Source organism: Pan troglodytes, chromosome 14 (genome assembly GCF_028858775.2).
Source record: "Pan troglodytes isolate AG18354 chromosome 14, NHGRI_mPanTro3-v2.0_pri, whole genome shotgun sequence".
Taxonomy (NCBI): Eukaryota; Metazoa; Chordata; class Mammalia; order Primates; family Hominidae; genus Pan; species Pan troglodytes.
In genome coordinates, this window is record NC_072412.2 from 42,952,609 (window position 1) to 42,973,380 (window position 20,772).

Consider the following 20,772-nt stretch of genomic DNA (forward strand, 5'->3'; position numbering starts at 1 on the left):
GCAGGGAGGTCTCTACAAGGATATAGAGCCCAAGGCAATTCAACTAGACTTGCCCAAGGCAATAATAAAGGAGATCTTATTGTTGATGTTTCATACGCCCTTTGAGAAATCCTTAACACTCCAAGGCTGCTGCCCCGATTGACCTACCCAAAGGATGAGCCAGAACCTTCACTCTTTTTCCATTACAAGCTGCATGCAGTTCTTTTGGCAAAGCCCATTGGCTCTACCTTTAAATTATACTGGAATCCAATCACTCCTTACCAATTCCAAATACTATCTTAGTAGAGAAGCCTTCCCTGATAACTCTCTCTTTCACCCTTGCCCTGCCTCATTTTTCTTGACAGCATCTATTACCACTGACATCTCATACACTTCTTTTCCATATCCTTCTACTAATGTAAGCTCCATGATGGCAGACGTCTAGAAGTGCCTGGCATATAACAGGTGTCTAATTATAGTCTATCTCCACTCCAGTTTGCCCTTTTCTAACAGAATAATGCTCCAAAAGCACTATTCTGATCACGTCAACATCACAGCCAATCTTTCAATTCCATTTAGATGGCATTTTCTTTAGGAGGTCTTTCTCGATCTTTCTGGGAAGATATGGTCTTTCTCTTTTTAGAAGAATTGTTTCAGTATTTCTATTATACCATTTTAGATAAAGGTATAGGTCTAGAGTAAGACAGAGCTAGTTTTAAATCTAGATTGCACTACTTATTAGCTTATTAGGAAAATTATTTCCAACCAGGGCCACAGATTCCTTACTTATAAAATGGGAACAATATTAGTGCCTGCTTCATTAGGGTTATTGTGAAGACTAAATGAAATAATGCATGTAAAGCATTTAGCAAATTCCTGTCACACAATGAATACTCAACACATTTTTATTTTTATTATTTTCATTATTTTATAGTATCTTTCCCCATTAGAGTGTAAGCACCGGGAAGGCAAATACAGTGTTTTATTTATTTTTGTATTCCTTAAAGTATTTGATAAAGTAACCTAAAGAATAAAGAAAATTGGATTTATACAATAAAAATAAAGTAACTAGTACTTCTTGATCTCTATTTCTATAGCAACATAAATTGAAGAACTCTTGGATAATATTTATTTAAACCAACTATTCATAAAATTCATGCTGTAAAATTGGAAAAGTTTTAGTTTTTTTTCCCCAGACTTCTGTTGTGCAATGAAAAGAAAAATGAAAACAAACTACTGCCATCTACCGATAATTCATTAGAATTGCATAAATTAAGGAAGCAGGCTTTAGAGACAACTCTTTTCAAACATGTTTTTAAGAGAAGTTAGAACATCATCAGAGTCATCCAAAAAGAATTAATTGAATAATTAAAAATAAACTGTATACCTATTATATACCAGTACCGCTGAATCTGCTGACACTAGGGATTACTTCCTTTTCTGGCCAGGCAATGAGATTAGAGTTTCAGGGCACTGAAAAAGAAAGAAACCAGAGGGTTTGTACTGTTCCTTACCTCCTTATCCAAGATAATAATAGGCAACATTCATACATTATCCACACTGCTTCTAGGTTTCTACCAAAGGAGGGGCTTTGCTGAATGTATAGACAGTACTGGACTACCAAAACATCTCTTGTTTTGGAGTGTAGACATTAAGGGGTTGGTCTGCAGCTCAAATCCAAGCTTTAAAGGATGTCCAGGCAACTGTTTCGAAAAGATTTCTACCTCTGGGACAGAAGTTATATAGACCTTTGGTGAAATCCAGTTATAACCTACCTGCTTGTCTCACTCAGAGAGGCAAGGGGCAAGGTCTTTTATTTCCTCCCCCTCTAAACAAGTAAACATGATTTCCAAACCAAGAGGAACTTTATAGTGGGTTAAATAGTGCCCTCCCGCACATCCAAAGATATATCCACGTCCTAACTCCCAGAACATGTAAATGTGACCTTATTTTGAAAAAGGAGTTTTGCAGATTTAACTGGGTTAAAGATCTTGAGATGAGATCATCCTGGATTTAGGGTAGGTGACTGAATATGCAAATGGACAATGGCCAGACCATATGTAAAAACAGAACTCTGACCCACAACCTGCAGCAAGCAACCCAGGAGACTAACCCATTATCTACAGTAACCAGTCCAGGAAGTCTATAAATTAGACTTGTAGAAAGTTAAATCATTATCTCTAATAACAATCCTAGGAGACAAACTATAACAATTGTCCCAAATGGCCAGTACTGGATTAATAACTGGCATCTTCCCTAACTTTTGTCCCCATTTCCAAGTTGAGACTAACAAAAAGAAGCCATAGAATGCTCCACTTCTAGTTAGCCTGCCTGCAGCTTCCTCATGCTGAGAGCCTCTAATCAGGGCATGCCCACTCCTCTGCCTGCCTTCAACTTTGCTAAAATGCAGGAGATTGTGGCTCCCTCCCTTAGAAGGCCTGAATAAATAGCTTTTGCTTGTTCTCATATGATTGATCTTCATTTATTTCTACACAAGAATCCTTATAAGAGAAAGGTAGAGGGCTACTTGAGACTCAGACCCACATGGAATAAGACCATTTGACGATGGAGGCATGGAGCTCGAAGTCACTTAGCCCCTAGGCAAAGAACACCTGAAGTCACCAGACAACAGAAGAGGTAAGTGAACCACCAAAAGGTGCAAGGTGCTGTCAATACCTCAGTTTCATCATCTGGCCTCCGTAACTGTGAGAGAACAAGTTTTTGTTGTTTTTAGTCACCCAGTTAGTGCCAATTTGTTATGCTAGCCCTAGGAAACTAACAGAAGCTTTTAGCAAGGAAATTTGCATCTGCTACATGGCTTTTTCTGGAAAGATCCATAAACCTTAGTGTAAATGGCTTAAAAACAACTGTTTTGTTCTTTAAAATTATACTTGTTCTCATGAGAAGATTTACATAGCATTATAAAAATGTCTGGTGAGTTCTTCAGTAGTTCCCTTAATAGCCAGGCACTATCTCTGCCCTCAAAACACTCTAGGCAGAAAGACACACAGTCAATTAAAATGGAGAGGCGCAGTAGCTTATGTCTAAGCCTATCTGCACATAACCTCTAACCACTTAACTCACTCTATTACCTTTGTAAGTCATAAGTGACTGATTCCCATATCATGCTAGGAAACTGTTAACTAGTAAATCTGCCTATTTCTGCTCCTATCAATTGACTAGTTCAATCTTATGACTTACTTGTGTTTGTTTGCAAACCTGTTTTTTGCCAGTTGTGCTTGATATTGTGCTTTCATAACTTAATATTGTATAAACCAATGAAATAGTGTGGAAATTGTTGTTTCTTTAAAAATCTATGTTTAATATTTTGGAAAGACCCAACAAAAGTATGTGAGATTAACTGTAAAAGATTATAAAATATAGCAGTGGCTCATGCCTGTAATCCCAGCACTTTGGGAGGCTGAGGCAGGCAGATCAAGAGAGGTCAGGAGTTCGAGACCATCCTGGCCAACATGGTGAAACCCCGTCTCTACTAAAAATACAAAAATTAGCCGGGCGTGGTGGTGCACGCCTGTAATCCTAGCTACTTGGGAGGCTAAGGCAGGAGAATCGCTTGAACCCTGTGGAGGTTGCAGTGAGCTGAGATCGCACCACTGTACTACAGCCTGGCGACAGAGCGAGACTCCATCTCAAAAAAGAAAAAAATTACAAAGTATAAATCTGCCCTCAGATTGCTTCACAGGTGCCTTTAAGTTATTTTCCCCTTAAAAGAACAAAATCTTGGGAAATCTTAGCTGATGGTTTATGGGTATGGTTTATGCAAGAGATAGTATGCAGAATTCCAATCAGTAGACTACATGCAGAGAAAAGGTCTTGGATCTTCTCAATAGATGGGCAAATGAACACACAGTTGTTTTAGGTTAGAATACAGTTTAAGGTATTTGTTATACTTTTTCATGATTCTGTGGTTTAACTGACCTTTTTTCTTTTAAAAAAAGCCTTTTTTAGATATAATTTACATACCACAAAGTTCATCCTTATAAAGTGTACAATTCAATATTTAACCATTTTTTCCACTTATTGCTTGGCTAGGGGCCCAGACTACATCTATGAGAGGGCTTCTTCATATGAACAAAATGTAAAGAAGCTATTAATTTTGCTTGATGAGGGATGGGGATTCAGGGAAGATTATGTTTGAGCTTGAAGAGCCTTGAACAAAAAGTAGCAGTTAGGCATATAAAAAGGAAGGTATTTTGCTAAGTAGAGGAATTGCAAACGTAAAGAATGAAATCATGTGGCCTCCAAAGAACAGCTTTTATTTGAGTGGCTTGGGAATAGGGTGTTTTTATTTTTTCAAACTTAATTATGCATCTAAATCATACATAGAGATTAAAACAAAACAAAAAAGCAAAGCAAAACATGCTCAGGCCTAACTCCTAGAGATTCTGATTCAATGTGTAGCTGGGGTGGAGTCTCTACATTAATTATTTTTTTTTAAGTTGCACTTGCAGTTCTGATTTGCAGCCAAGACTGAGAACCACTGGAGTAGGAGAGAGTGAAAATGGGATGAGGAAGTGTTAGGACATGACACTAGGACCAGATGGTGAAAGGAAATGGTATGCAAATACAATATGACAAACTCTCTTCCCTGACAACTTCATTCTTTTGAAATATTTTCTTTTTCATTTTCTTTTACTGCCACTACTTTTGCATGAAAGAATACAAATCCCACCATTGTAAAAACAGAGATAAATGTTTAAAACCTTTGTAACTAAAAGACCTCTGTTTTGCTTGAGGTATTAAGCTGGTGCAAAAGTAATTGTGGTCTTTGTCAATGGGAAAAACCGCAATTACCTTTGCACCAATCTAAAGATATTTAACGTAAACAAACTCAGGGCAGAGTGCATCTTCTGATTGGGTGTACCATCTACCGCTCGGGGCTCTTTAACAAATGACCAAAGAAAATATGAATTTTGACAAAACTGGTGCTAGGGTTATTGAAGGGTGGGTTTCTATTCTGGGTTAGTGCTCCCAGTCTCTAGTCAAGCACAAGAACATGCCTACCCCAGAGGGCTCTTCCAAATTCCCAGCTATCTGAGATTATGAGACAAAGGTTCTTTAGCGCCTACCAAATGAGCAACAATGAAGATAAAAGGGACCTCTCCTTCCATCATAACCAGTTCCCCAGGAAGCACCATTTCTCTTACTCTTGGAAGGTCGGATATTTTTTCCCTTTGCCATACACTGGCCTTCCATGTCCTAACTGCTATTTTCAAATAAATGAACGTTATATTCTTAGAGGACAGATCAGGGATGCTAAACTGCACCTTTATCATGATTTTAGGGATGAGCGCCTTTCACTTAAGTCCTGCTAGTGGCACATATTTTAAAAGGCCATAGAGGACATCCGTGTTGTCAACACAAGTGAAGGCGCTCGGAAGAGTGTTGGTCAGCAAGAATCAGCACAAAGACATTGGAGGAGAGACAACAGCTTGTTTCTGGAAACAAATGAACAACAAAAAAACACTAAAACATCTCGAGGGGGCCCCTGACTTGAGCCCTGCCTGGGAAAAGCTGCCAAGAGCTAGCATGACAAGGGACTGGCCCTGGGCTGCGGTGAGGAAACCCAGCGTCCTGACCACACTGCTGGGTCAGCGAGGCGTCCCTCAGAGACCGGAAACGCGGACTTCAGCTCGCTTGGGAAACGGTTTCCATTAGCAGAAGAGAGACTGCGGTTTAGTCCCGAGGTCGCTCCAGCAGCCCGGCCTCACCCGACCCACCATTCCCGCCGCCCCCTCACGGTAACCGCTGTTCCCGCCGCCCGGCTTTCTAACCGGGCCCCTAGTTCCCCGCCCCGTGCCCTCTGGAGACCTGCAGCTCCTGCCGCCCTGCGCCCGCTCCCAGGGCCCGTCGTTCCGCCGCCCTATCCCCCCTCAAGAGGCCCCTAGCTGCCTCCTCGCGACCCTTTCCGGACTCGGCCTGCCCACTCCTGCCCGCTAACCCGCCTGGCTCCCGGGCGAGAGCCCTCGCGCGGCTCTGGTTCCTGTTCCTCTAACGCCTCCGGGGCTCCGGGATGCCGACTCCGCGGACCGCCCAGACCCGGAACTGCTGAGGCAGCAGCGGGCTCGCGGCGCTTGGCTCATCCCGGGATTCCCCAGCTCTCGCGCTGGGCCCGCCGCGTTCGCACCAAGCACGCCAGGCGGCCCTGGCCTACCTCCCTCCCGCCTCCCGGCAGCTGGCACGAGGGGCCCTGGCCGTCAGGTTTCCCCTGGGATCCTGGGACGGTATCAGGCGGGGAATCTGTGCGGCCGCGGCGAGTTGGGTGAGGTGAGGCGGGGCGAGGTGGGCGAGGTGAGGCGGGGCGAGGTGGGCGAGGTGAGGCGGGGCGAGGTGGGCGAGGTGGGCGAGGTGAGCGAGGTGAGGCGGGGCGGGTGTCGTCGCGCTGGGCCGAGCTTACGACTCCAGCTGACCCGCTCGCGGCTGCCCAATTTCGTTGAGGCTCAGGACGAGGGACGGGGCGGCAAATTGTCACAGAGGTCGCCGTAGACCGGTGTGCAGCCGAAGGTGAAGAGCGGGAAGGCGAGGACCCAATCGCCTCTGGTGTGCGTTGTCCGACAGGAAGTCCCGAATGGGCTGTGAGCGGCCGGTGGAGGTGCCCGGGCAGGTGCAGAGCCACAGCCTGCGCCCCGTGAGCCGAGGCGGGTAGGAGGAACAGGGACCTGGCGGCGACACACGTTGGGCGGAAATTCACAATGAACAGGGAAGGGGGACGGTCACCCACTCAAAACTGGCTAAATGAACCTCAGAGGGAGCCCCGAGCGATGGGGAGCAAAGGTTAGGGGAAGCGGCAGGAGAAAACCTTCTTGGGGCAAAGGGCGTCACCAAAGGGGGTCACCGTAGACCCGCAGGATGGGTGGGAGGGCTGGGCTGGAGGTGAGCAAAGCTGCACGGGGAGAATGAATTAAGAAAGTTGAGAGGAAGCCTGTCTCATCCAAATCACTATAGCTTTTGTGGTCATCGCTAAGTGTGGAGTACTGCGCAAATCCTGAAGGGAACTCTATTAGCCATCTCAGCTTTTATCATCTTAAAACGCGAATTTCACGTTCAGCTCCATTTAGCTTCGTAAACTTAAGCCCCCGCATATGAAAGGATGAGACCTAATATGACAATCATGTCAGGACTAATGATATATCACACAGGTTGACACTCTGCAATTTAAAAACAGGACTTTGTCTAAACTCCACAAGTAATTCCTTACTCAAAAGTTCTGTGTAAACAAAACAGGGAACTGTCGTGCTGCTGGAAAGATGTACCAGCATTTTCACAAAACGAATTAAAAGATGGCTTTGCTTTCACTGTCATGGTTCTGTTGTGACAGAGTAGACTGGCTTTTCTGGGAGGGGCCTAGATTTACTATTTTAGTTACATTTTAAAATCAGTGTAATTACTTCGTTTTTAATCTACCACAAATTTCTGTTGTAACTATAAGAAGATTTATATAATCTTATATTCTTACACTAATTTTTATTTGCAGGTGATTTATTTGGCATAAAAGTATTCTTTCAAGGATGGCAGAAGCTGTTTTGATTGATCTTTTTGGTTTGAAATTGAACTCTCAAAAAAACTGCCATCAGACATTACTGAAGACTTTGAATGCTGTCCAATACCACCATGCTGCCAAGGCCAAGTTTCTCTGTATAATGTGTTGCAGTAACATCAGCTATGAAAGGGATGGAGAACAAGATAATTGTGAAATAGAAACAAGCAATGGATTATCAGCTCTCTTGGAAGAATTTGAGATTGTTAGCTGTCCCAGCATGGCTGCCACTTTGTATACCATTAAACAGAAAATTGATGAAAAAAATCTGAGCAGCATTAAGGTAATTGTACCCAGGCACAGGAAGACATTAATGAAAGCTTTTATTGATCAACTCTTCACTGATGTTTACAATTTTGAATTTGAAGATTTGCAAGTGACTCTTAGGGGAGGGCTTTTTAAACAGTCCATTGAAATAAACATAATCACAGCTCAAGAACTAACAGGAATTCAGAATGAAATAGAAACATTTTTGAGAAGTCTGCCAGCACTGAGAGGAGAATTAACTATTATCACTTCTTCTTTGATCCCAGGTATATTAACCACTAACTGTTGTTTTTACTTTGTACATGAAAAACTAGTCTTTCTTCAGAGGTAGTTCACCTCTTTTTTCCTCCTTTCTTTTGTTGACTGTTGTGGGCTGATTACTCATTAGCATCAGTGGCAACACAGGTGTCATGTTTGGCCCTGTAGTATCAGGGGTGTCAAGGGATAAAGCCTTCAAAGCCACCCCAAATAAATAAATTTGCTTTACAAAAATTTGATGTTGAGACAAATAATCTAGCCCTCCTTTGCAATGAGATTTATGACACTGAAAATCTTCTATTTAGAAATTCTGAAATTTCAAATCATTGGCACCTTCATAGAAGAGTAAAATTTAAAACAATCAATCTTACTTCTTGGTTAAACAGTATTTTCTGTGAGCTATATGCTATTAGATATAACAAAGCCAGATGAGACACAATATACCTTTTGAAGAGCAACAATCTCATAGGGAGTGTAAAACAAACACAAAGCAGAATGCCATAAGAACATATGGAGGTACAAAATGCCATAGAAATTAGAAGCCAAATAACAAGGGCAGGTAGCAGTGATCAGGGAAGGTCTAATTGAGAGACTGGTATTTTGAATAGCATCTTTTAAATCTTCACTGCTTATCTTCAACAGATATTTTCATACATGGATTTACTACAAGAACAGGTGGGATATCTTATATACCAACTCTTAGCTCATTCAATCTCTTCAGTAGTTCCAAACGGAGAGATCCCAAGGTAGTGGTTCAAGAAAATCTGCGTAGGTTGGCGAATGCTGCAGGATTTAATGTGGAGAAATTTTACCGAATAAAGGTAAAATTTTGCTTTATATTTTGAAAGATCTAAAGTATATTTTTTACTTTGCTAGTAACTACATGGACTTTAAGCTATTTAACTTTTGTATCTGCTTTTTTATATAAAGTTTTAGAATAATGCTGTGGTTGTCTTTCTTAGATTTATACACCATAGCCTAAAGATCAGTTCTATTTTATACACACACACACACACGTGCAGATATATATATATATATATATGCACACACACATATAGTAAGTCATCCTTTAATGTTGATAGGTTCTTAGAAATTGTGACTTTAAGTGAAACGACATAATAAAACCAATTTTACCATAGGCTAATTGATATAAATAAGAATAAAGTTTCTAAGGCATATTTCTTGTCACAAAAACATCAACAAACTTCTAAATAAAGACCAACACATTCCTAGTATTAAACATTGAAATAAATGTGAGCTAGACATATATTTACAAAACAGTAAGAAAAACAAATAAGATAACTACCAAATTATTTCGGTTCAGGGCTTTAGGTAGCTGGAGTATATTCTGGCAGATCAGGATGCAAGGCCACAACCCACCCTCGACAGGACACCATTCCATTGCAGGGTGCCCTTACACACACACACACGTACTCATGCTGGGACCATGTAGACACCCCAATTCATCTAACATGCACTTCTTTGGGATGTGGGAGGAAGCTGGAGTACCCAGAGAAAACCCATGTGGACGTGAGGAGAAGGTGCAAACCTCACACAGTCAGTGACCGGGTGGGTAATCAATTTTTTTCATTAACATTATAATGAAATGATGTGGAATAAAATGACATTATTCAAGAGCCTACTGTATATTTCATCTGGAGTCCTCAATTCTAAAAGTACAGTTAATTCTCAGAGAGTATACTACCACTGCTCTTTTTGATTTAGAAGAAAGGGAACTGAATGGTGGTAGAGAAAGGCCATTATTTTATAAATCTACTTCAGGAGGAAATAGGGTCATAGTTGATGAGATAATGTCTTGTTCCTTACAGAATTCTAGCTTTACTTGAGTCTGGGAAAAGTAAAAGTATCATTGATTTGTTAATTAACTTTCCTTTACAAGAAAAATTTTCATTTTGTAGAAAGTGCTATAAGAAATGATATACCTATCTTTATGGAAAGATGTTCATTATTCACTATATTGAATTTTATAATGTTAAACTCTGCTTTTCTTTGCATAAACTATCAGAGATTATAATACTAAAATCTTAAATAGTTAAATTATAAGTAAATTTTGTGTTTTCCCGTATATAAAAGTGATATATTTAATGAATGCTAGTAATCTTAAACTGGTTATATAACTTTATACTACAATGAGTACCTTCGAGAAAGCTTATGGTATAAGAAATACCATTTCCAAAACATTTTTGTTGCACATTTTTGGTATTAGACTCATCATTCCAATGACATCTGGATTATGGGAAGAAAGGAGCCTGACTCTTATGATGGAATAACCACAAATCAGAGAGGAGTCACAATAGCAGCTCTTGGTGCAGACTGTATACCGATAGTTTTTGCAGATCCAGTCAAAAAAGCATGTGGGGTTGCTCACGCTGGTAAGTATACTTAATTAAACATTTAGAATTTTACTCATTTTGTTGTGCAGGAAAAATTGTAATTTCTTTCTGATGGACATGGCAAACAGTTAATTACATTAGACTGTGGTAAGTGTAATGATGGGAGAGGCGGCATAGTTTTATTATAGGGACAGCTAAGAGGAGTATCTGCATCAAATTATATGGATTATAGTAGAATTCCCAAAGGAGGTGGCACCTAGGTTGATTCCTGAGGAATTTGTTGGTTTTGGCTGGGTAACAGTGTTCCTTAGCAAGGGTGCTATTAACATTTTGGGCAAGATAATCCCACATTGCAGATTAAGTGTCTTTAGCCCCTGAAATCCTTAATGACAGTAGCACCTCTAGTTACTGTAATAACCAAAACCAACCAACCAACCAATCAAACAACAACGAAACCCTCCAAGCTTTTCAAAACACTCCCTAGGGGAGTGGTACTGCCTCTGGTTGAGAATCCTTGAAATCCAGGCCATAGGAAATAGGAATGTTAGGCATGTTGCAGAAAAGTGTTCACCCAGATGGAGCTGCATGTGTAAAGCTAGGGAGGTAGGAAAAAGCAAGATGTTTTGAAAACGGTTTTTAGTTTGCATCACTTAATGTATTTAACTGTAACTATTCTCTGAGAGCAAAGAAGTATTTTTAGAAGGTATATTGTGTTAAGGATATGGAATTTTGTTTTCTGAAGGTATTTTAAAATAGTATTTTAGATTACCCCATGGCTGTGATTTTGTGTGAAATGAGGGATGATCTTTAAAATTTCCTTCTACTTGTAAATCTATGGCTACTTTGCTTTTTAGCTCATAGGTAAAAAAGAAAGTAGCGTATTTTTATTTTGACCTAGCTGAAATAATGGGATTGAATGAGTAGAAGTCAGGTTTACTACATGACATTGTCAAAAAGTTATTTAAAATTTGAGTCTTGGCTCCTGGATATAAAAAGAGGATATTTTTTTTTACTTCTTAGGTTCGAAAACATTTAGTTTAAACATATCCAAGATCAAGCAGTCAAAATGAAGTTATAAATGTGAATTTCAAGTCATTAATAAGTTAATTTTGAAAGAATAAAATACCTAGGAATACAGTTACCTTAACCAAGGAGATTAAAGGTCTCTACAATGAGAATTACAAAACACTGCTGAAAGAAAGCAGAGATAATATAAACAAATGGAAAAACATTCCATGCTCATGGATAGGAAGAATCAATATTGTTAAAATGGCCACACTGCCCAAAGCAATTTATAGATTCAATGCTACTCCTATCAAACTACCAATGTCATTTTTCACAGATTTAGAAAAAACTATTTTAAAACTCACATGGAACCAAAAAAGAGCCCAAATAGCCAAAGCTATCCTAAGCAAAAAGAATAAAGCTGGAGGAGTCATATTGCCTCCCTTCAAGCTGTACTACAAAGTTACAATTACCAAAACAGCATGGTACTGGTACCAAAACTGACACATAGGCCAATAGAACAGGATAGAGAACCTAGAAATAAAGCCACACACCTACAACCATCTGATCTTTGACAAAGTCGACAGTAACAAGCAATGAGGAAAGGAGTCCCTGTTCGATAAATGGTGCTGGCATAACTGGCTAGCCATATGTAGGAAATTGATACTAGATCCCTTCCTTTCACCATATACAAAAACTAACTCAACATGGGTTAAAGACTTAAACATATAGCCTAAAACTATTAAAACCCTAGGAGGAAACCTAGGAAATGCCATTCTGGACATAGGCATAGGCCTTGGCAAAGATTTCATGGTGAAGACTTCAAGAGCAAACAAAAACAAAAATAGTCAAGTGGGACCCAATTAAACTAAGGAGCTTCTGCACAGCAAAAGAAAGTATCAACAGAGTAAACAGAAAACCTACAGAATTGGAGAAAATATTTGCAAACTATGCAGCTGAAAAGGTCTAACACCGAGACTCTATAAGGAACTTAAATCAACAAACAAATAACAATCAATCTCATTTAAAAATGGGCAAAGGACATGAACAAACGCTTCTCAAAAGAAGACTTACACGTGGTCAACAAGCATATGAAAAAACGCTTGATATTACTAATCATTAGAGAAATGCAAATCACAACTACGAGATACCATTTCATACCAGTCAGAATGGCTGTTATAAAAAAAGTCAAAAAACAACAGATGTTGGTGCGATTGTGGAGAAAAGGAAATGCTTACACACTGCTAGTGGGAATGTAAATTAGTTCAGCCACTGTGGAAAGCAGTTTGTATATTTCTCAAAGAACTTAAAATTAGAACTACCATTCAACCCAGCAATCCCATTACTGGGTATATACCCAAAGGAATATAAATTATTCTGCCATAAAGACACATGCACACGTATGTTCATCACAGCACTTTTCACAATAATGAAGACATGGAATCAACTTAGATGCCCATCAGTGGTGGACTGGATAAAGAAAATATGGTACATATACATAATGGAATACTATGAAGCCATAAAAAAGAATGAAATCATATCCTTACAGCAACGTAGATGCAGCTGGAAGCCATCCTAAATGAATTAATGCAGGAACAGAAAATCAGATACCATATGTATCCTTTAAGTGGGAGCTACACATTGAGTACACATGGACACAAAAAAAGGGACAATGGACATGGGGGCTTACTTAAGGGTGGTGGGTGGGAGGAGTGAAGAACTGTCTGTTCGGTACTATGTCCACTACTTGGGTGATGAAATCGTTTGTACACGAAACCCCAGTGACATGCAATTTACCCATGTAACAAACCTGCATATATGTACCCCTGAACCTAAAAAGTTGGAAGAATAAAAATAAATTAACTTTAAAATATAATATAATTAGATACATTGTATACTACTTTTATCAGATATCAAAAAGAATAAAATTCTTCTATGGGACTAATTTAATAAAGATCTTTTAACTAGATATGTATATATAGATAGGCATAGAAAAATCAAATAGAAAGGAGGTGGATGAACTACAAGTGAGAGGATAACTAAGGAGGCTCACTGAGGAAGAGAGCTACTCTCATCTGTAGAAAAGCCCTGACAGTTTCTCTCTTTAACTCAAAATGCCTATATCTAGTTGCTTCCCTTTGAACATCACTGTCTGCATCTTCCTAGGTGCCTGAAAATCATTATGTCAAAAACTCAACATTTTTTTCCTAAAGTCTTCTCTGCCGGTTAGGTTTCCTGTTTTAATTATTGATATCCTACCCACTTACAGATAGAAACTTGATGTCTTCATTCTGTACTTCCCATAACCACATATTCAGTGGGTTACCTGTAGAGGCTGAACCTGTCACCTAAGTCCTTCTTGCTTTCATCATCTCCTTTTATCTGTAAAAATTGATCCCTTCACCTGAGTGCCTACCTTTTGAAGGGTATGAGTATGGAGTGCTTAAGGAAGGTGTAAGGGTACTCATTATTGGCCAACCATATCAGCTGAATCAAACCCAGATATAGGGAATAAAGGAAAAATGCAATATTCTTAGCTTTCTGTCTTTGGCAACAGAAGGTAGCAGAAGTAAAGAAGATGGTTTTATCTTAGAACACTGTAAGATGCAAGGCAGATAAGACAAAGATGGCAAGGGAACGATAGTCTGGGCAAGTGGGAAGGGAGTAAAAAGAGGCTGTTAATTGAAATATAATAGATATATTTTTCTAAAAAAGGAGAGATGAAAACTGCAAAACATTGCTGAAGGACATTAAAGAAGACACAAATAAATGGAGAGAAATTCTGTGTTCATGGATTAGAAGTTAGAGAAATGCAAATCAAAACCACAGTGAAATATCACCCCACATCCATTAGGATGGCTAATATTTTAAAACCTCAGAAAATAAGTGTTGTTGAGGATATGGAGAAGTTGAAATCCTGGTGCACTGGTGGTGAGAATGTGAAATTATGTAGCCACTATGGAAAACAGTATGGCAATTTCTCAAAAAATTATAAATAGATTACCATATAATCCAGAAATTCCTCTTCTGGAAGTATATCCAAAATAACTGAAATCAGGAACTCAAAGAGATATTTGCACACCAATGTTGATAACACGATTATTTGCAATAGCCAAAAGGTGAAAGCAATCTAAGGTACATTGGTAGATGAATGGATAAGCAAAATGTGTGTGCATACAATGGAATATTATTTAGCTTTAAAAAGGCAGGATATTCTGACACATACTACAATATAGATGAACCTTAAGGACATTATGCTAAGTGAAATCAGTCAGTCACAAAAAGATAAATACTGTATTGATTTCACTTATATGATATACCTACAGTAATCAAATGTACAGGAACTGGAAGAAGAATGGTGATTGCCAGGGGCTGGTAAAAGGAAGAAACGAGTTATTGTTAATAGTTGTAGAGTTTCCATTTTATCAAATGAAAAAATTCTGGAGATTGGTTATACAACAATGTGAGTTCAACACTACTGAACTGTATGCTTAGAATAGTATTTTTTTGTGGTTATAATAGTAAATTTTGTGGGTTTTTAACCGCAATCTTTTAAAATGTGAAAAATAGAAGACTAAGAAGCTATGATCTCAGTGGAAACTAAAAGTATAGAGCATCTTTAAATGGAAGATGAAGAAAACTCCCATTACATGTCTCTTCTGTGTCAGGTGCTTTGTGTAGTATGGCTCATTTAAAAACCACATGATAATGTAATTTATTATTTCTGGACTTTGAAAAATATGTAAACTAAATCTGCTCACTTTTAACTTAGACATAAATTCAGGTGAAATTTTTTACGTTTTGACTTCTCTTATCTCTTTTTATTCCTGTTTACCAGGTTGGAAAGGTACTTTGTTGGGTGTTGCTATGGCTACAGTGAATGCTATGATAGCAGAATATGGCTGCAGTTTGGAAGACATTGTTGTTGTACTTGGACCTTCAGTAGGACCTTGCTGTTTTACTCTTCCAAGGGAATCAGCAGAGGCATTTCATAATCTTCATCCTGCATGTGTACAACTATTTGATTCACCAAATCCCTATATCGACATCCGTAAAGCCACAAGGTATGTCTGATTTCATTCAACTGCAAGTTTGATTATTTCTGATTGTTCTAAAATGAAATTTATTTTGGAGAACAATTAATAACTCTAAGAAGAATTTAGGTGATGGTTATTTAGGCAGCTGACATGCACATGTACACAAACACTCATTTTAAATATGAAATCTGTTTTCATTTGAGTTTGAATAACAGAAATTTTCCTGTCTGGTATCTTTCATTGATTTAAAAGTGAAGGAAGAAATATTTGGCATTTAATTTTAAGAGATCTACTTAAACTTCATATAGAAAAGTTGGCGTGTACTTTACTTCACAGCCATTCCTCAGCTAAATTCTCCTAAATGTAATGAACTATCAGGAAGCTGATATTTTAAAATTATTCTTATTATCTAATTAACTAGAGGAATATGTTTTTTAGAAAAATATTAGATAATATAAATACACAGTTTTTTACTTTTAAGTTTTTTATAGTTCTTCGCATCTTTTAATTTACAAGGTTTTGTTATTAATAACTGGTGAAAATTATTTGTCATTACTACAAAGGCAAATTAATGTGTGTTTTAAATCATGTTTCTATTCCAGTCACCAAAACTTTACCCAGAGTCTGCCTCATTTAGTACAGATGTGGAAAAGTTTGAAATTGATTCTTAAATATGACTTTTAAAATCAAGTATCACCAATTTGTAGTCATATTTCATATCATAAAGTGTTCATGGAGAAGCAAGTTTTCTGAGAAAAATCTGGCTAATAGAAGGAAAGGAGATGAAGGGCCAGATGACTAAAAAGCATACTCTGGCTAAGCCAGGTGAATTTTGTCTGATATCCTGGTAACTTTTGTAGACATTTCTTCTTAAATAAGCACTTGATTTTGATTATAAAATTCTGTACCTAGATTATGTCTATAGGACAATATGGAAGGTTGTACTGTGCATATATGAACCTAGGTGATAAATGCTGATAAAGTGTAGCATTTTTTTTCCTGACTAGTCCATGTTCTGTAAGTGAATAACAATATACATTGTTCTAGGTACATCTTTCCTGGAACTTTTTCATGCCAACATCCATACTTTTTTTCATGTTGCTTTGGCTATTGGGAAAATAAACTCTTGCTCTCTTTTGAAAAATATTTTTCCTAAGGATTCTTCTAGAACAGGGAGGAATTCTTCCACAGAATATTCAGGACCAGAACCAAGATCTCAACCTCTGTACATCTTGCCATCCTGACAAGTTTTTCTCCCATGTCCGAGATGGCCTTAATTTTGGTACACAGATTGGCTTCATATCAATTAAAGAATGAGGTACAGTAGGTTTTCTCTCCTCTCTCCATTTTTCCTCTCTTTCATCCCTCTCTCCACTTCTCCCTCCCTTTCTCTTTCTTTCTCTTTTAGCCTATTCCTCCCCTTATTTTTAAAAAAAAAGTTAATTATGTTAAACTTTACTCCTTTATTCCTACAGGGAGAATGATGTTTCTACTTTTTTAGTGATGTAATAGTGGTAGCAAAGTTCATTTCCAATAACACTCTATTATGAAGAGCAGCCACTCCTTTTCGTAGTTAATGAAGAATAATTAGGCAGGCTTATGTTAAAAGTATAAAAATAAAACAATTTAATCTTTAAAAAGGTATGTAAGTATTTCCTTTCTCTCTACTATGTACTTGATATCTGTACATTCCCTATCCTCACATCCTTATAACTTTCATGTTATTTTTGAAAATAAATCTTTGCATAAACATTCGAAATTCTAGAATCATAAGAAATTCTCACACAGAAACTAGCTTGATTTTCAACTAGATTTCCAAATGGTTATCTGCAGTTGGAGTTGCCCAAATTTTTATTTTAAAATGACAGTAAGTAGTTTAGACTTTGTGGGACATACAGTATGTCTCAGCTACTCAGCTTCGCCATTGTAGAGGTAGAGCAACAAGAGATACTGACAACATAGAGATGAATGAATATGTCCGTGTTCCAATAAAACTTTGTTTACAAAAATCAGGCGAGGGAGCCAGGCACAGTGGCCCTGCTCCTGTAGTCCCAGCTCCTCGGGAGGCTGAGGTGGGAGGACTGCTTTAGGCCAGGAGTTTGAGTACAGCATGGATAACATAAACCCTGTCTCTAAACAGTAAAATAAACAGGTAAGGGGCCAGATTTGGCCTATAGGCTATAGTACAGTGACACATGATCTAAAGTCATACAGCAAGACTGAGTGTAATTTTCTTAAAATAGTATTTATTAGAGATGGTTTTGTTGGAATTATACAAAAATATTTCATGGCACTAATTTAGCACTGCCCCTATAAGATATGTGTAATTTTCCCTAAGGTTACTTCTAGCTGAATTAATATTATTTTTTACTCTTTACAATGTTTTTAGCTCTTTAACTTACAGAAAAACTTTAATAGACTTCATGACTCTTACCTTGATATTCTAATAACACCAGTAAGCATCTCATATTTGATTTCTATGTATTTTACAGATACTTGACTGGATTTTTGTATAACTGCTTCCTGCCTCCTTCCAAACTGACTGCAAGAGAGAAATTTAGCTGTTTGACTTACTTAAAACCAAATGGATTACAATGGATAATTCATCTTTTGGGTATATTTTTACTATTATTCAAAGCCAAATGATTTTCATTTAATTGTAATAATAACTGACAAAAATCAGTATGTTGTAGCTAATATGTTTTACGCATGAGAATTATTCTTAAAGTTTGTTCTCCCTGTTTATTACACAGATCAGGAATAGATTTGTTCAGTTCAGTATTTATTGGATACCCTCTATTGGTCACGCATTGTGTTAAGCATATGTGAATCAAAATGAACACAACTTTTTCCTTTGAGTCTGATACAGTGAAGGAGATAAACACTTCTACAACTTAAATTTAATTTTAATAGCAGTAGAAGAGAACATAAGGAATAGAGGTTAATTTTACCCAGAAGCAGGATAGAGAAAATATTACAGAGAAAATCACATATCACATGGGCTCGAAAGATGTAGAGGTTTTTGACAAATGAAGAACAACCATAACAGGTAGAGGGAACACCATGAACCAGGGCATGAAACTGAAAGTGCATAACATATTCTAGAGAGAGAAGGGTGTGGGCATGAGTTAGGGCTGGAAAAACAGGTTGGAAACAGTTAAGTAAGGGTCTCAAATGCAATGTCAAAGAGCTTGCAGTTTATTTTCCAGGCAATGAGTAGGCAGCCAAAAAAAAAAAAGTAAGGATGTGTTTTTATTTTCCCATGGCATCATATTTAAGACGATGGATTTAAATTGTGTGAGACCAAAGCATAGAGACTAGATAAGAGGCGATCAAAATATTTCAAAAAGAAATAATGAAGATCCAATGAAGGAAGTGGAAATTAAAATAGGGAAGAGAGTAGATGGATTAGAGAGACATTTAAGAGATGGAATCAATAGATCCTGTTACTAGATAATGGAAGTAAGAGGTGAGGAAGAGTGGAAAAGTCATTAATGACTCTAAGATTTCTGCTTGGCTGCTTACCAAGATTGGCAACAAAGGGAGGGAGAAGGTTTGGAAAAAGAGAGAAGGATAATGAGTTTGACTTTACATAGAATGAAGGGCATCCAGATAGAAATCTTTGGTTAATAATTAGAAATATAGACCTAGAAATTAGGAGGAAACCTGAGACAGAGACAGATATTTCAAAGCTTACAATACAGAGATGATACCTGATTCTATTGGAGCAGGTTTGATCATCTAGGCAGAAATTAGGATGAGAAAAAAGGAGATCCAATAATACAACCTTATAGTCACAGAAGTAAGAAAAAAAGGGTAGTTGTTTTGAAGAAGCCAGGATAGGTGTGGAAAGTACTCAAAAAGAAATCTTCAGGGATAAAATAAAGTGATAATTAAAAAGAAATCAGTGGATTAAACATATTGAAACTGTTCTATAGGCAGTGGTCATTGAGTCAGCTTTCAGTGCATTAGGAAGAAGATGCATAGGTGTCAACTCTTTTCTGACAGCATTTACTAGAGAAGAGAAAAAGCTGGGGACTACATCTTCAAGGAAGGGACTTTTTTGGATGAGCAGTTTTGAGTGTGTTTGTCAGTTAAAGAGAGGAATTAGGTTAGTTTTCATTTGGGAAAAATTGTATATATATTTAATGTAAGTTATCACATTGCATCTTAAAAATATTCTTATTTAATACATATATTTCCTACATGTATATGTGGTAGCATGATAGCAAATAACATTTGTTTGGTATTTCCAAAGGACTTTCATGTACATTGCCTCATTTTACCTTTACAGCTACTCTGAAATACACAGGCATTATCCCTTTTATTCAGCTGAGAAAACTGAGCTTCATTAAGGTGGAGGTCAAAAATCACAAAATTTGTGATGAAGTAAGATTTGAACATATGTTTTGTGACTCCAGTTTTCCTTTCAGATTTTAAAATTAATTAAAGGGATCTTCATTATACTTTTATTTTTAACTTTTTGTTAACATAATTTATTCATACATTCAGTGAAAATTTTGTTGAGGTACTGGGACAGGTTAAAAAATACAGTTGTAGCCCTCAGGATATCTAATATCCAGTGAAAAGTGACAGTCAGTAAACCAACAATTTCAATACTTTGATATATGTTGTGAGGTTGTGATAACCGATTCTTGTTTAGTTTAATTCTATATCTCCCTTAGACCAGTGTTAAATTTAAATAAAACACCTCATTTTTTCCAATTCAGGGAAGGCACTAAACGTAAAGCATAGGATAGAAATGTTGAACTCATCCAAAATATTATTTTGTTTAATGAAAATGATGAAGATTAAGGAATACTTCCATGTATTGAGTAAGGTTGATAATTTTCTAATTCTTCACTGTGCATTATTTTGTTTGAAGTTGGTAAATTTGGAGTATCCTGCAGACACATTTTGCTTTATGTACTACAACATTCTACAACCAAATAAAAATTGTTTTGATTATCTGATTTTGGATTATCTCTGCCAAAGTATATAATGAAAGGTTGTCTCCTTGCTGCTTTACTGAATGAAAAGTGTTGATTTAGTAACTCCAAACTATCAGGTTATTAAATAATCATCTTATTGTGTCTACAAGATAGCTCTCACTCTCACATATTTGTATGTAGGTTTCTAGGACTTTTGGGGTACAACAACAAAGATTTCTAGTAAGTTTTGTTTTTGTTTTTAATTTTATTTTAAATTTATAAATAACAATGGTACCTATTCATGGGATACATAATAATGTTTCCATTCATATAATGTACAGTGATCTGACCAAGGTAATTAGCATATCTATCATTTCGAACAT

General features: G+C 37.5%; 2 protein-coding genes across 19 annotated transcripts in view; one reads left to right on the plus strand and one right to left on the minus strand.

Annotated features, from left to right (window-relative positions):
* The window catches only part of CCDC122 (coiled-coil domain containing 122), a 43,822-nt gene extending 37,577 nt beyond the window's left edge, over positions 1-6,245 (minus strand). For 2 of the 6 annotated variants that reach the window (XM_063792116.1, XM_054665254.1), the window contains exons 1-2: positions 6,155-6,245; positions 1,367-1,452 (exon numbers count right to left, since the gene is read on the minus strand). The gene's annotated coding sequence lies outside the window, so the exon portion shown is untranslated. Of the gene's footprint in view, positions 1-1,366; positions 1,453-5,267; positions 5,439-5,811; positions 6,036-6,154 lie in introns of those variants that run through there. The other 4 variants (XM_063792115.1, XM_016925271.2, XM_054665252.1 and 1 more) reach the window with 3 other exon arrangements.
* LACC1 (laccase domain containing 1) overlaps positions 5,363-20,772 on the plus strand; it is a 98,941-nt gene continuing 83,531 nt past the window's right edge. Inside the window, exons 1-8 of one of the 13 annotated variants that reach the window (XR_010150451.1) lie at positions 5,636-5,741; positions 6,559-6,774; positions 7,475-8,070; positions 8,705-8,883; positions 10,290-10,455; positions 15,260-15,485; positions 16,616-16,776; positions 17,951-18,072. Coding sequence is in view for 9 of the 13 variants with exons in the window: in XM_009440579.5 (XP_009438854.1) it covers positions 7,509-8,070; positions 8,705-8,883; positions 10,290-10,455; positions 15,260-15,485; positions 16,616-16,775 (1,293 nt within the window). In the remaining 4 variants the exon portion in view is untranslated. Of the gene's footprint in view, positions 5,742-5,798; positions 6,268-6,364; positions 6,775-7,474; positions 8,071-8,704; positions 8,884-10,289; positions 10,456-15,259; positions 15,486-16,615; positions 16,777-17,950; positions 20,432-20,772 lie in introns of those variants that run through there. The other 12 variants (XM_063792109.1, XM_063792107.1, XM_009440579.5 and 9 more) reach the window with 12 other exon arrangements.